Genomic DNA, 16711 nt, shown 5'->3' with positions numbered 1-16711 from the left:
CTGAGATTCTTCACCTTGTTTCACACAGGGAAGATGAATGGGATGAGGTGAAGGTAAGCCCAACACCTTGCGAAGAATCAAGCTCTGAGCCTGACAACCACAGTTGAGACCAGCAAGTACACCCTCTCCAATAAATGATAGATCCCTAGAACAGTTCCCCAAAATTGAAATAAAAGCAACCATTTGCAAGAACTGCCAATATTTACTCATTCCTTTAACCACAGCTACAAGGCACACTATCTTTTTACTATAGTACAAAAGTCAAAGTCAAGAATCTCAGGTTTTTAAAGACCTATATTCATTGAGTACTCCCAAGAAAATCCTTTAGTGTTCACGTTAATAAATGTACTTTACTCAGTCATAGAGCAGCACAGATGCCTCAAGACACTTTGACCTTTGGAATCCTGACACTCTAACCACCAAGTTTTTCACCTATTTTTTCTGTATCCGCTACAGCATCTTCCTCTTCTTTTCCATTCTAAAAGTCAGATTACATTGGGGTTAGGCCTCAGAACCTTTTTTTCTTGTTTGCACCTTTCAAATGAGGTGAAACCTCTTTTCAAAGTTGCTGAGAGCAAGAACTCCCAAATTTCTACCTCCAGGTTTGACTTCCCTGTTGAAATTCTGAATCATAGATCTGCTAATCTGATGTCATTTGATAAGCATTTTAAACTTAGTATCTTAAAACTGAGTCACTGGTTACCCATCCCTAGTAACTACTTCAATACTTTTCTCTCAGAAATTCTGGATGGCAAGTGAAACTACAATTCACCCAAGTACTCCATCCAAAACTTGAAGCGCCATTCTTGAGTCTTCCACCCCTAATTCATGCAGCCCATCAGAGAGTTCTAAAAATATTTCTAAGTAGACCCCAGGACACTGAATTTTCCCCGTCTCCCTAGCTGCCTTCATAATAGCCATTCTGATGCTACCCTGCTGCCTTTCTCCATTACCTGCTATATATAAAACAGATTGGGTTTTAACAATGCAAATTAGAACAAACTGTACCACTGTGTAAAGTCTTGCATTGTGCTTCCATTGTAATCTGACCAGAGGTAGAAGTACTCCAAAATTAAGCATAATAATTTCTCCATAATTTTCTCAACCCTGGGCTAAGGCATTCCAGAACAGGCCTTTCTCCAAACTCATCTTTAATTCTCCACTATCCTATCGACCTTCAAGAACTTACTAGCTAATTCTGATTTGAGAATGATAATACCAGCCATTCTTTGAACACTCTTTCCCAAGAGCTTCATAAGTTTAGCCCTTTTTAATCACCGGTTTCACAGCTTAAACATCACCTGCTCACAGGGTCTTCCTTGTGACTGAACAATAAAAAGCATCTTGTTTCATGTTTATCAGGGAACTTTATTATTCAGTACCATCTTATTGCTCTGTGTTTCTCTATACCTACCAGAAAAGAAACTCTGTTCCTGAAAACAAAGCACAAGACCTAGTAGAAGCATTGATATTCTTTGTGCTATGTGTATATTAAAAACTCCTATGTTTGAAATAGTCTTGTGTATATATACCACAATGTAGCTATGGTGTGGTGTCTATTATGTCACATAGCTTTATCAGATCCACTTCTGGAAATACTAAATAAAAACATTTCTACAGTTTATTTACTAACAACTCTAAAATATCCAGAGAGAAGCTCACTTCCACACTGGCAATTAATACCTTCATTACATAAAACTAAGAAATTTGAAAATCATCTAATACACAGTGCAAGTTTTTATTTGCTTTAGTGAAATGTGATCATTAGTTATGCTTTCAAGAGATAGGTGGCAAAAAGAGGAAAATTTTCAAACTCCTTTATCTCTCTATTGATGAATGTGTGTGTGTGTGTGTGTGTGTGTGTGTGTGTGTGTGTGTGTGTGTGAAAGAGAGAGAGAGAGAGAAGAGAGAAATTGATTTCAGGTCAATGGAACCTTTTGTTTGGCACTTTATGTTCCAATTAAGTACTTAGAAATGCTTCCCTCTTATCTAAAAAACTCGTTGGAACTACATTCTCATAGTTGCCCCCAAAATGGAAAAAAGTAGCTCCATAATAGTGAATACAGAGCTCAAAGCATCAAATTCTTGCCAGAAGAAAAATTCTTGGAGCAGAAAACCCTTTGGGCTCTACTGCACAAATGTGCTGCTTCATAGAGATCTGTAGGGTGCTTTGAAGCACCCTACAATTTTAAAAGACAGTATTATAAATAAAGATGCAATTTGTCTTTTACCCCAAGTTGTTCTCTCAACTATTTCCCAGGTTCTTCCACACTCATTTACTACCTTGATTTTATTCTTTAAAAATTTATTTATTGTCAAAGTGAGTTTCATACTTAAGGCAGTGAGTACATTTCTTACCCAACTTGTTACCTCCTCCCTCATTTTTCTCCTTCCTTCCCCCCTTCTCAATTCCCTCCCCCTCTATGAGTTATATAGTTAGTTTACAGCATATACTTTTGAAGTGTTACTGTTGCATTGGTTCATCTTTTATCCTTTGTCTCTCCATTTTGATGTTCCCCTTCCCTTCCCTAGTTCCAATACATGTAACAGTGACATCAGGGGTAAAACCCTGGGGAAGAAAGACAAAAGAAAATAGCATAATTTCATATGGTAGGATAAAAATAACAATGAAAATGATAAACCACTTATTTCTATAATTTTGGAGTTCATTTCACTTAGTATCATCTTATGTGAAGATTACAAGCAAGACCACACTAAAGCCACCAGCACAACTATGTTCACTGCAGCACAATTTGCCATGGCTAAAATATGGAACCAACTCAGATGCCCCTCAGTAGATGAATGGGTCATGAAAATGTGGTATATATACACAATGGAATTCTATGCCTCTATCAGAATGATTGACATTGCCCCATTCATAAGGAAATGGAAGGACTTTGGAAAAAAAATCATACTTAGTGAAGTAAGTCAGACCCAAAGAAACATAGACTCTATGGTTTCCCTCATTGGGAATAATTAGTACACGTCTAGGATAATCCTATCAGAAGATCACAATAGCTCAATAGCTAGGATATATGAACACATAAGATGATGCTAAGTGAAATGAACTACAAGTTATGGTAATAAGTGCTTTATCATTTTCATTGTTATTTTCAACCTACCATGTGAAATTATGCCATATTTTTTATTTTATTCTTGCTGTAGCAAAGCAAAGGGAAAGGCAAGCAGCAACAGCTGCAGAAAACCCTGCCATGTGAGGAGTCCTTTCATTCCATTTCACTAGATTCAGGTACATGAGGAATAATCCTACTCCCAAGGAGAATGCAGAACACATTCCTAAAGAAAGCCAGATAGTATCTTTCTTTCAGCAGCACTGAAAGGGCCAGTGAAAAAAAGTCAGATTACATGCTACACACCTAAATGTAGGAACAGGCTGGGCCAAGACATCGGCCATGATGGTGAAGCAGACTAGCTCAAGACAACCACAGCAACAGGAGCTGTGGGCTTCATATGGTTTGGCTGCCAGGACAGAGTCCTTTATCTGACCTCAGGCAAGAGAAAAAGCAGAAGAGTGGGACTCATGTGCACGCTCTCTCTCTCTCTCTCTCTCTCTCTCTCTCTCTCTCTCTCTCTCTCTCTCTCTCTCTCTCTTGCTGTCACCCCTTTAGTGTTACATCATTTTATATCAGTGTTTCCAGAGGGTTGGCTGTGGGTTAACCAGGCTTTTGCTGAAAATACAGACTGAGTCTTCCTCCTTCCCTCTCTGGTGAGTCTGATTCTGTAGAAGACCCTGCATGCCTATGCCCTAAGTTGTCTCAGTGATTCTCATGTCCACACAAGGACATCCAGGTAGCTCTATGCAGGTGACCCAGAACCTCTGGCTATGTACTGCTTGGGTGAAGTCATTAGGAACATGAAGGAAGGCCATGTCACTCCTTTGACATTGACTGACCATCACCTTGAGCAAGAAAGACACTTCTCCATTCTGCAACTCACTTCCCCTACAGGGGAATTTTTTCAGTTTGTGGAGATTGAAAACACTTGTAAATGACAACATACCTTATAAACCACAAAAAAATGGCATCTGATTTAAGATAGTAATTAGTAATACCTTTGTTGTTCACATAGTACTCGGAATACTCCATCAGAAGCATAAATAACTATGTACAATTATTCCAACAAAGAACATCCATGTATACTGCAGTCTTGTCTTTCATCAGACCACTGGTTATCTTTGAACAAGGTTCTCTGGCATCTAGCAATCTAGCTGCTTACTATTGCTAGGAATTTACTACGCTCCATGATGAGCGCTGAATCACCTTTTTCATGTGTTCATTGGTTCACCAGAAAGATCACATAGGTTCAGAGGAGTGAAGACTCACCAAAGCCACACACCTACTCAGTGGGGGTTATCAGAGCCAACCACCCCTGCACTGGACCATGACACCACTGAAGTGGTCATCATTTTACATTAAGAGCAGAACTGAACAAATTTCTAAGGAGAAATAATGTACCTCTGAAACTACAGAAACAGGATCCAAAGCAAGAATGAGAGAGGTGAGCAACTGCAAGGTGCATGGGTTGCAAGTCGAAGGCTTAAGGTCTCTGCAGATGGAGGGAGTTGCTTATTTTCTCCCAGTGCTCCATGTGTAGGAGGAGAGTGCCTCCTACAGCCTCAAAATGTTTCAGAAGGCTTCCTTTGTTCTCACTGCTGAGGTCATTTCAATCTCTAAATACAATCTGCCAGGTGGCTTAAGCAGTACTGACAATGGAATCCAGAGGGGACAATTCTTTCTACTATTTCAACAGGATTTTCTTTCCCAATTGCTCAGAGACAAAAGAAACGAACCCCTCAGCATGTTTGCATTTGCCTTTCATCAATACTTTAATGTACTAGAAAGAAAGTGGGTGGAGAAGAAAAGGTCCATCTCTGAATGGTAGTTATTACACTAACAAATCTGAAACCCTTCTCCCGAGCTTGGTTAATTTTAAGCTACAGTGCTTGGTGGAACACTGTGGTTCTTGGAGTAAGCATTTTCGTCCACACTTAGGTCTGTAGTCTCAGAATTGTGTGGTTGGTGCAGGTTTGCTCTTCAGCCCTGCCTCCACTGCAGAAGGCTGATGGCTCAAATCCGAAACTGTCATATGGAAACAGCATAAGTCACACGGAGCCTGGCTGAGGAGGGTGGAATTCTGCACCCCTCCTCCCTGTGCTAAGAATGCCAGCTTCCCTGTCTCACCCTGTGCTGTGTAGCCAACATCTGGGAAGCATAAAAATTTTGGAGCTCTTGTTTGAGAAACTTCCTGCTGTGTTCTTGGCATATTTGAAAATACTGAATTTTTAACTCATATCTAAAAATCTGTTTTGAATATTTGCCTTCTCCCCCTATTGTGGCTTTGCTAGTGATACTCTTGGACAAAAGGATTCTTTAGGTATACATTTTAATGAAATATTACATCTGTCATTTGCTTTATCTTTGTCTTACTCTGTCATTTGTGACAATCTAACCACAACTTCCTAAGCAGCAGATCCACAACTTCAAGAGAAAAAAGAGATAAAAAGGCATAATATATAGGATGACATCAATTTTATAAGATGTTTACAAGAACAGAAGTAAAAGCAAGTCATCTTTAATGATTTTCCCCTATGGCCACAAAGAAAAGGAACTGGAGCCCCAAGCCTGTGCTCTGGCTGAAAAAGCAGAGGAAGACCAGGTGGAGGAAGGAAGATGAGGTGGAGCGTGACTACAAACCTCATACGTGGTTGTCATGGTGGGCTTATAGGACACATGGTTGGCTCTTCTCAGCTCCTTGATGGTTTCAGCTGGCATGGATTTGGAAAAGCCCAGGCCACTCCACGTGTTTGTAGGTGTTCTGACTTCTGTCACCACTGGTTTCTTTAACATAGCTTTGGAAGAAAGAATGTAAAATAAATGCTTGAAATGTTTAATGTAGTTCTTAAAATAAAATATTGATAGCACAATCCTGCTATCCCAGTTACCTGGGAGACAGAGATTGGAAGACTGTGATTTAAGGCTAGCCCAGGAAAAAGTCAACAAGACTCTGGCTCAAACATAGGCTAGGAAGCTGGGTGCTGGTAATTCATGTCTATAATCCTAGCGATTCAATATGCTGAGATGTACAGGATTGAGGCAGAAAAATCTGTGAGGCTGTCTCTAAAATAACCACCACAAAGCTGTGCTATGAGGCCCTGAATTCAAGTACTGTGAAAAAAAATAGGTTTGGTATGGTGGCATGCATCTTTAAGGAGGCAAAAACAGGAAGAACGTTGTCTTAGTTTAATCTGGGTAAAAACAAGATTCTATCTGACCAAAAAAAAAAAAAAGGCCAATAAAAAAGTGGGATCAAGGCTCAAGTGATCAAACACTTGTCTAAAAAGTATGAGGCTCTGAATTCAAGCCCCAGGTATACACTCAAACACACACATACACACACACACAGAAGAAATACTGATGATGATGAGTGTGGTTTCTTACAAAACATGTGCAATTATAACGAAATGGATGTTATTTATATAAGGTGCATAGAAATTTCTTAGTCTTTATTGTACTTAAAATAGTGAATAAGATACTATGTGATTTTGTAATTGATGTAATACTAATTTATTTAAGAAAGTAATTCAACCTCAACAGAATTTCCACAACTTGAATCCAAATACTTTTTTGCATTTCTAAGGCATTCTATTTTTTCCATTTATAATGAATACTTGAAGACACTTGTAAGTATACCAAAAAACAACCAACACATAAATCATAAGTATATCATTTACCTTTGGTCGCCAATAGCTTCTTTTGTTCATAGTCAAATGCCTGAAAATGAGAGAAAACATCTTTATTTCTAGTGTCTCCAAATGTCACACCAATACTTTATGGTTAGAGAACAATGGTTTTAACTATGTCTCATTAGTATTCCAGAAATAATGTGCTAAGCTCTGTATCCTAGTAAGACAGAAATGTGATGAAAATATGATAAATTAAGCAAGTTTTGAAAATTAATTGCTTAGAACAGTAACTATTTCCTACTTAAAAATCATCTCAGTGAAGAGAGAATTTTTCCTTCAATAAGAAAAATAAATATCTATTTACTAAAAACACTTCCCACACTAGGACCACTTTATGTAAAGTATGATGCATAATTTAATGAGGATCATAGCAAGTTTCAGAATAATACATTGCCAAAATGCTATTAGGTATCTACTACCCTCCTTTCTGTCTCAAAATCTCCCTTCATTTACATATAAGCATAACCTGAAGTGATATGAAGTTACTTATCTTAAGATGTTATTAACCTAACTGGCATAATCTTTGCTTTTGAAATGTGAAAGAATGAAAAGTGTAGCCTTAACCTATAATAACATTAGCATATGCAATAACATTAAATTTAGTTACCTTTTATTGGCTAGCATTAGGAAGGCAGCATACATTCATTTCAATAACATTTAGTGACTAACTATGGTGGGTCATGGCTATGCAGGAATCAAGAGAAAACTTTTAGAAGAAAGTAGTCAACATACAGCTATATCTCAAAGGGCAACCTCATGTTCCTCTCCGATTTAGGACATAGCTAAGTATGATTTAAGGATTTATCAAAGTCCTATCAGGAAGGACCACAACCAACTGGCAAAATTCTTTCACTCTTCTCCTAGGAAAGCTATGCATTATATATAATTCCCCGAGTTACTTATGGTCTAAAAGTACACACTTCAGAGTGAAATGTGCTGTCAATAATAATTAGACTAGGATGATAAAGGTAAACAGAGGCTTTTCTAAACAAACCAGAATATGAGACAACTCTAAAAAGATGGCAATAATTCAGGAGAAATATATTGTTTAGATAACACTGACTAAATGGTATTTGTAAAATCCTAAACTAAAAGTTAAAAATTAATGTTTAATTATCAATGCCCCAAAGCAAAGTCTGGGGGTGGGGGTAGGGGTGGGGGAGTCAACATTCATGTTCAATAAATATTTACTGATTGCTAACTAGTTAAAGCAATTGTGCTGAGCTTTGTGGAAGAATACAATAATACATAATAAATAATCTATGGCTGGCCTCAAAGACATCAGAGCTAGGAGGATGAGTAAGAGAAATAACTATAAAACAAATAGGGAAGTGAGGCAGAAACAGGACACTGACTCTGTACTTAGTCAGGAGACAGACTTTCAGCCACAGAAATCTGAGAAATCATCAGCCTTTCCTTGTCAAATCTCAGTGACTACTATTATTGATCTCTTAAGTGAGTTTAGAAGCCACCTAGTCACTATTAGCATGCATACATGCATTTATGATGAATACATAAGAAAATCAACATTTTCTCCCAACCTAAAAGAAAGAAACAAGAAAATGGTCCACAGAACAAATAAACCTGATAGATAGGGATTAAAAAAAAAAATCTGAAACCACAAGATGAGGTGAACTACAAAAAAGACAAAGAAGGAAACTTTTACTTTTTAATAAAACAGGAGAATTTTATTTTACATTAACTGAAACCAAACCCATAAGACCAAATGTAGTGAATGCCTTAAGAAGTCTTTGATGCTTTATAAAGGTTAGGTTTTTTCCTAAAACCATATTTTCGAATGCTCAAGTGCAAAGGATTAAAACACAAGAAGGTCTTGCACTGGAATTATAGTAACATAATTTAGTTTCACAAATTAATTTATTTGATATTTCTATGGCAGCTTTTAGTGTCTAGGATTTTATGACACATTTTATCCTTTGGAGGTTGAGGAATGTCAGAGATAAATTTAGTACTAAGTAGATAAATCTTCCTAGACATTCTGTTATCAAAAGTTAAAAATGTTTATAGGAATCTCTAAAGATGGAGAAAGAAATCCTTAACTCATACTGTCATCTATATGGAAATCAGATTTCTGGATTTCATGCTTAGTAACCTATTTTGAGTAATTAACCTAATACTTTGAAAATGTATATAGAGAAAGCCCTGCTGAGAAAGTTGTTTGAAACAATCATACAAATCTGTGAATAACAAAATCATCACTAATATTCAACATCTACTTTTAGAGAACTACTAAGTAAACTACTAACTAAAACTACTAAGTAACTTCTAATATAATATATATTATATAACACATATATCATGTATCTTCTAAATAACTAAAACATTAGTTATTTTCATATCCCATCTCAAAACGGTACAAAAATTATCATGACCATCATAGATAGAAGAATATTAGATCTATTTATCCAATTCTATGTTATGAAGCAATAATACTCAGAAACGTAGACTGTCAGATTTATCTCTAACTTTTCAAGTAACAGATGAATATTATTTGCATAAGACATGGTGACACAATCATCTTACAGCATTTTAATATTACACTTTAAAGAATTATCCTTATTTAACCTAAATCCTACATTGTAAATGTTTATACCCAAACCAATTCCTAACCACTGCATATATAAGTAAATTTTATTTTGACTAGGGGTAAGAAGGAAAGGCTAATTTTTACAGAACTGCTGAATACTCACTGAATTCTTCCTATCCTAACCCAACTACTTTGCCCCTGAGTGACTTTCCTATTTTACCTCCATTACCTGCATGTTGACGTATGATGGCCGTGGGGCAAGGCGAGCTCGTTCAGAGTTTTGCTGGGCAGCCGCTGCTCTCTCTGCTGCGCGCTCACTCCCTGGAGCCTTTTTGTCAGCCAGAGGGCTTTCTGCAGCACTGAGTTCAGGGTCTGACAGCAACCTGTCAGTGCTGCTATGAAAGAAAATTTGGAATTTAACACTTGACACACACTCCCCCATACACATACTGCATGTTTTCTATGGACCACATTAGCTATGCATGCCTACCCTCCTCATCAGTTTACATGTCTTTGCTTAGGTTGTTTTCACAGCAACACCATGATCACATTTGACAAATGGGGGTTACCTTGGCCAAAGTCACCCCACTAATGTTAATAGTTGAGCCAGAATTTGAACTTAAACACTCTGACTCTGGGACAAAGCTTAAAATGATTTCACAATGTATACCAACAAACATTAGAATAATTTACCCACAGAACACAGTAAAAGGATGTAAGTTAAAGTTTTCGTATTGTTTTAAATTGTCATTGTGAAGGTGATGTACAGAGGGGTTACAATTACATAAGATGCTTTCCTATTTTTATACCTCAACTGGGTATCATTGTTTTGCATGTACAAGGTCAAAACAACTATTGAGGAAATCTGAGGGCTTACAAATGATATAATTCATGTGTATGAGATGCATATATTAGTAACAAATGAAAATAGTAGATAAATAAGAAATATTCATCAAAGCCTGTACTTGTAGGATGGGAAGAATTTCTAACAATGGATAGCCTACCTGAATTACAACACAAGATACATGCAGTATGCATACACCTCAAGTTCAAGGCCAAATGAACTGTCAGGCTCAAATAAAACAGGCATAAAACACAATATCAATCAAAGAGTGATTTATCGGTTTGTAGTTTCATTTGACTATTCAGTTGAGTCACAGGAATTTAGAGCAACTTAGGAAGAGCTATTGGAATACAAAATGAAATGGATGAACTGCTTGATCACTGCAAATAAGGCAGCATACCCTGTCCTGGTGCCAAAGGACAGGTAAACAGCAACTTGGAGGAGGAGAAGAAAAGGAAAGGAAGCAGGTAGGGCAGACTACTGGTACTTTATAAGCCACAATGTGACAGGGTCAGATTCCTATTTTTAAAAACTACTACAGCAAAACAGAGATGAAGCTGGTGAGAAAATGTGGTAGGGAGACTACACTGGAGGCTTCAAGTCAGTTCAGACAGGAGATGAGAAAGTTTAGAACATACTCAATAATGAAAGGTAAGAGTGTATACACTCCAAGTGCTTCCTTAAGAAGAAGAGAGCAGAAGTGTATCTCTGCCAGGGATCGTGAATGTCTAGCCCACAGGCCATATAAAGTCTATGAAATCATTTTGTGGCCAGAGTGACACATATGCTTTTTGTCTGCTGGCCACAGCCATCGGACTGTATTTATCATTTTATATGGCCTAGGAATGATATAAATATCCAAATGGCTCTTGGCAGATGGAAAGTTCCCCACCCCTGCACCAATATTAAAGATCCTTCATTTAGGGTGTACCATGTAAAGTAAAATGCAGATAAAACAGAATTGGACAAACAGGACCACTAGAGCTGGATGCCACTGGCTCACACCTATAATCCTAGGTACTCAGGAGGCTGAGATCTGAGAATGACGGTTCAAAGCCAGCCTGGGAAAGAAAGTCCTTGAGACTCTTATCTCCAATTAACTGCAAGAAAACCAGAAATGGTGCTGTAGGTCAAGTAGTAGAGCACTAGCCTTGAGATGAAGAGCTCAGGGACAGCATCCAAGCCCAGAGTTCAAGCCCCACAACTAACTAAAAAAAAAAAATGAACCTCACGACTGACAAAAAAAAAAAAAATGAGACCACTCTTTGTAAAGAAAACTGGTTTGTGGTAAGAAAGGGAGGAAGTAAGAGAATATACAGTAACACTGTCTTTCATAAAGACAATGTGAGGATATACAAGGAACAAATAAGACACTAAAGGAATGGATTGGATGAGGAAGGGTAAGAGAGAGAAGAGAGAAAGTGGGGAAAAAAGGGAAAAGAGTGAAGGTAACACCCTGGAATGGTACTGCTCCAGGGAGTGCTCTACCCAGCACAATTCATGGATTTATAGTTGGTATGATTTGAAACAAATCACAACATTGTCACAACATTGTCAAGTACTTATTAGAAAGACTGCCGTGAACTGTCTTGGAAAAAGGTAGCCACAGCTTAAGAAAGAAATCCAAAGCTAAATGACAAAGAATTGTGGAAATTTTTCTAGCAGTAAAATTTAGGGAGTAAAAACTGCTGCTGAATGTTTACTGAAGAACAGAGAGGAAGTTAACATTTCAGAGAAATATAGATGATTTAGAGGACATGGATATAAACCCAAACAACTTAGTGGAGAAGAGATTTCAAATTAAATAGGCTAGGGTGAAATTGTCAGGTGCAGGTAGGTGTGTGTGTGTGTGTGTGTGTGTGTGTGTGTGTGTGTGTATGTGTGTGTGTGTGTGTGTGTGTATTCATACTGATATTGGGTCTTGAACTCAGGGGATGGAAACTATCACTTAGCTCTTCATCTTAAGGCTGGTACTCTACCACTCAAGCCACAGCTCTACTTGTAACTTTTTGCTGAGTTATTAGAGATAAGAATCTTATGGATTTTCCTGCCTGGGTTTACATTAAACTGCAATCCTTGGATCTCAGCATTTTGGGTAGCTAGGATTATAGGCATGAGCAATTGGTGTCCAGTTCTCACTATTTTTAAAAAGATACTTGAGAAGAGAAAAAAATTTTAAAAGCCTGCAGATGATAGCTAACATGACTTGACCCATCAAGTACTAACCATTGAGATAAAAACAAATTCAGCCTGCTACATTTTTTCAAAGAATCAAGGTCTTTAAGTATGGTAATACCTACTGTAAGTGTGAGTTCTTCGTGCCTTGCAGTAGTTCCACTGTCTGTCTCTTGGCACAGGACACTTTGGAAGAACCAATCATTTGTTTCAAGTCACCAGCATTCCCAGAATGGGAAGGACTTCGAGGCATGCCGACTTCAACAAAAGCATCATTACAACCTGCAGCGGCGGGGGGGGGGGGGGGGGGGGGAGAGGAAAAAAGGAGAAAACTCGAAATATCACTTCACAATTGACAAAGATCTGCAAAGGCAAAAACTCAGAACCCAACTCCAGAGAGACATAGCCTGACACAGGCTAATGGCACTCAGCTGCAAAGAAGACAGATGCCTCCGTGAATTCAGGTGTCACAAAAACCCCCACTTGAAGAGACCATCATGTCCTCTGGTAAAGGGTTACAGAAAGATACTGTGCTTGGAGAGAGGTGAACACATCTTTATAGAGACAAACGTTTAGAAACTCAATGCTTTTCTGTTATCATTATGAACGTAATGCTTCATGCTTGCTTGGCTGGCACTCTTCCATTGGAGCCAAACCTCCAGACTGGCATTTTGGAGATAGAGTCTCACAGACTTTTTAATTTGGGCTAGCCTCAAACTTTGATCCTCTAGATGTCAGTCTCCTATGTATGGAGGATTACAGGCGTAAGCCACTGACACTCAACACAGGAAAGTGCTTTGTAGTGAACCTTTTCATCATGTGTGTTGGAATTTCATTGGAGACATTGCCTTTCCACATCCATAAGACAGGATGGGGTCATGGCTGGTCAGCAGAATCAACTGAAAATCACTGCACAAATGCTCCACAATTCCCCTTACCCAGGTACAAGCCAGAGCTCATGCACAGGAAGAAAGCTAATAATTCCTGACCTTCTACAGGGTTTGCCTTAGAAGAAGCCTGGTCAGTTCCAGTTGTCTGGATAGATGGATCACCATGATTTGTACTCAGCACTTTGTCTCCGAGTGACGAAGTGGATATTGCACCATATTTTATATTTGGAGACTGAAATCACAAAACATAATGTGCATACATTAGTCATAGCTCTACAATTTAGGTGTCATTTTTGGTAATGACTGAAACATGTTACAAGTAGTTTATGTCTCCTAAGTCAAAGAGATCACACCATTCGGTAGAAGGGCATTACCTGTGCATGTCCATTTAAAGAAGCCGAGATTTTTTTGCCTTCTGTCTGCATACTGTTGATATGGACATCAACAGGAGTCAAGCCAGGAGGGGGAGATGGAGCTGTGTGCCCATAGGCAGGTACTCCAGACAACAAAATATTGGTTAATGTGGCCTGGGCGGTAGATGGAATCATGAGGTGTGGTATGGCAGAGAAACCTGGGGTAACATGTCATGAACACACATGTTAGACAGGGAAAAACTCAGATGCAACCATTATTTTAGTAACAATTTAAAAAATGGTTTTTCTGTTGGGGCAAATCCAGAATTCAATTTTGGTATCTCTCTAGAAGTAAGTAGGCTTAACATGACCATAAAAATGCAATCAAATGCTAGAATGAAACCCTTTAAGGACTATTTAATCTAAATTTCCTGCCTGTGTCAGATGAGAAATCTAGTTAGATTAAGCTATACGGAACTAAGCAGAAGCTCCATTAAAAACAACAACAACAAACTACCAGGTGCATCACCAGCACACACCTTGCTGCTGTCCCCTGCACATCAAGCTCTTTTCTAATCTACTGGTCACATTCTTTTTGTATCCAGAGAACTCACTGCTATTCTCTGCTTTACATCACAGAATGTCTGTGTGCATGGAACATGGTCTCAATCTTTACCCTAAGGAAACCGAAGCATTTGTAAATTTTTATTTGAAAACTGAAAACACTTAATTCATGCTTTTGTTTATATTAAAATGACACTGACCTGTGGCACTTGAAGTATTAGCAAGTGGGGGTGCCCACAATGTGGGGCTAGGAGTACCAGAACTGGGACTTTGCAAAGGACTGACTGAGCTGTTAAGAGCATTCAAGAGTGAGTTCGGGGTTGTTGAAGTGTTCAGTGATAAGGTGGAAGGTCCCAAAAGACCTGTAATAAATGAAAGGAAAAGTCAGCACAAATGCATTCTAGATTTTAAACTGGAGATGACATCAGGATTGCCATATGGAATGCACATCAATAGAATCTGCTATTTTCTAAATATAAAATATGGGTGACAGATTTTCTTTCAAATATTCACATGAAATATTTGTATGCATCTCCAATACAGGAATTAGTTCACCCACAAATAGATGCTACCAGGAAGGAAAGACAGGCAGTCTGTGTCTCTAGGCACTGTGCTGTACATTCAGGTCAACAAGCCAGGATGAACAAAATGCCGCTTAAGTGGAGATTCATTTGTATTTCTCCCCATAACTTGTTCATCAACTGCTTCAAAACACGTTCTTTTCAAATCACAGGCCCTTGGCAGTGACTAGGGACTATTTTTCTGTGGCAGACCTGGAGCAGAGCACTTTCTAGATAGGACCTTGCTCTGCAGTTGTCACATGCATGTCATAACACATACACGACTTCTTTTAGCTCCAACTTCCTTTAAAAAAAAAGTCCTTAAAAACATTTTTGGAAATGTGGTGCCTATACACAATTAATTTTTACACAGTCATTAGAAAGAATAATATTATGTCATTCGCAGGGAAATGGGTGGTCCTGGAACACATCATGTTAAGTGAGGTAAGCCAAGCTCAGAGAGAGAGAGAAAAACGGTGCATGTTTTCTCGCATCTAAACAAGCTAGATCTAAAGTACACTAAGACATGATAAATTACACAGGACTCTAGGCATTCACACACAGTGAGACCAAAGGAGGACTCTCGCAGGAAAGGAACACAAAGACAAAATGTCTATGTGCCTCTGATCATATAAAATAGTATTTTTCAGAATGAACTCCAGGAAATGTAAGTTTTTTTCTTTTGTTTTCTTTTTGTCTGGTTTGTTTATCTGTCTTTGGGGGGATATGTGGGGGCACAGAAATGGAGGGACAAAGGGTAAACAAATGCAGCAGTGGTACTCACTAGACACTACTGGTGAAAATGAACTATACATCTTATGTGTGTGGAAGGGAGGGAAAAACTGGGAGAGAGCTAGGGAAAGGGTGACACTGTCCAAAAACAAATGTATTCATTACCCTGACTTATATAAACTGCAACCCCCTGAATATCACCTTTGTAATAACAATAAAATTTTTAAAAATCATTTTTTGTTTTTGTTTTAATCATTTGATGCCCTGGACACTTAAGATGTGCTCTAAAATAAAATGTACATTTATATACACATTTCCAGGAATATATATAAAGCATTATTTCAAGATAGGTATTGGTGTGAAAATGTGTTTAAGATTTGGTAACTTTTCATCTTTGCTCACTTATTTTTTTAATGGTACAAGATAAACTTGTACCATTTCCTAGTAAATCATCTAATGGGCCTTTTCTAGTTCAAAGGAATGTCAATGTTGTTGTGGCTGTTCAGACACCTATAGATAACTTTAGTAGATTAGGAAACAAGGGGGAAAATTATTCATTATTATAATGGTCTCCAAGCATGGCTCCTTGGTCTTAATCATTTAATTAAATTACATATGTCATATTATATGTGTGTATATACATATATATATATACACATTATTCCCCAACAAGTATTACAAAAAATAACATTGCTGAGAGTATTTTCTCTGTCTCAAACAGAAGGTAAAGCGATTAGCTATATAACTGCCTGAGTTTTTTACATAAAAGAGCTAAGAAAGGAGAAAACAGAATAATCTTCTTTGTAGCATAGCTGGGATAGAACAATTAACCAGCCTTTAAGATGGTGGCATGGAGGCTGTGAATACTAGCATGACTGTTAGATGGCTCTGCTTCCTTAACAGGATAATGCACTCAGCTGATGTTGCTTGTTCCTTGCTTTATATATAAATACAGGTCCATTTGTTTCCCTTGGTGGCGACAAGCTAGGTTTCCTTTGTGTCCAGGCTTGGCAGGCCTAAACACTGGGGGTGGGATAGCTTTCACCTCCCTTTCTCTCTCACCCTTCATACAGATTTGCAATTACTTTTTGAAAAGCAAACTGGATAATCTTTATCTCTAGGGACCCATGGCAATATTGCAAATGCAAGAGAGAACAAACACATAAATTATAGTCAGTCTGCTCACTTCAATCTCAATGGCATTCTTAATTTAGGAGAACAAACACCAGCCACTGAAAATAAAACAGTCAGACCTTGATTATTTATGCCAATGTAGGAAGAT

General features: G+C 38.0%; 1 protein-coding gene across 4 annotated transcripts in view; it reads right to left on the bottom strand.

The window, feature by feature from the left end:
• Positions 1 to 16711, bottom strand: part of Bicc1 (BicC family RNA binding protein 1) — a 241021-nt gene that overhangs the window by 15144 nt on the left and 209166 nt on the right. For 2 of the 4 annotated variants that reach the window (XM_048338805.1, XM_048338808.1), the window contains exons 11-17: positions 14338 to 14499; positions 13595 to 13791; positions 13320 to 13452; positions 12456 to 12612; positions 9541 to 9706; positions 6752 to 6791; positions 5715 to 5869 (exon numbers count right to left, since the gene is read on the bottom strand). In XM_048338805.1, the coding sequence (XP_048194762.1) occupies positions 5715 to 5869; positions 6752 to 6791; positions 9541 to 9706; positions 12456 to 12612; positions 13320 to 13452; positions 13595 to 13791; positions 14338 to 14499 (1010 nt within the window). Of the gene's footprint in view, positions 1 to 5714; positions 5876 to 6751; positions 6792 to 9540; positions 9707 to 12455; positions 12613 to 13319; positions 13453 to 13594; positions 13792 to 14337; positions 14500 to 16711 lie in introns of all 4 variants that reach the window. The other 2 variants (XM_048338806.1, XM_048338807.1) reach the window with 2 other exon arrangements.

This window comes from Perognathus longimembris, chromosome 2 (genome assembly GCF_023159225.1).
Source record: "Perognathus longimembris pacificus isolate PPM17 chromosome 2, ASM2315922v1, whole genome shotgun sequence".
Lineage (NCBI taxonomy): Eukaryota > Metazoa > Chordata > Mammalia > Rodentia > Heteromyidae > Perognathus > Perognathus longimembris.
The sequence above is the reverse complement of the archived record's forward strand: the minus strand, read 5'-3'. Positions and strand labels throughout refer to the sequence as shown.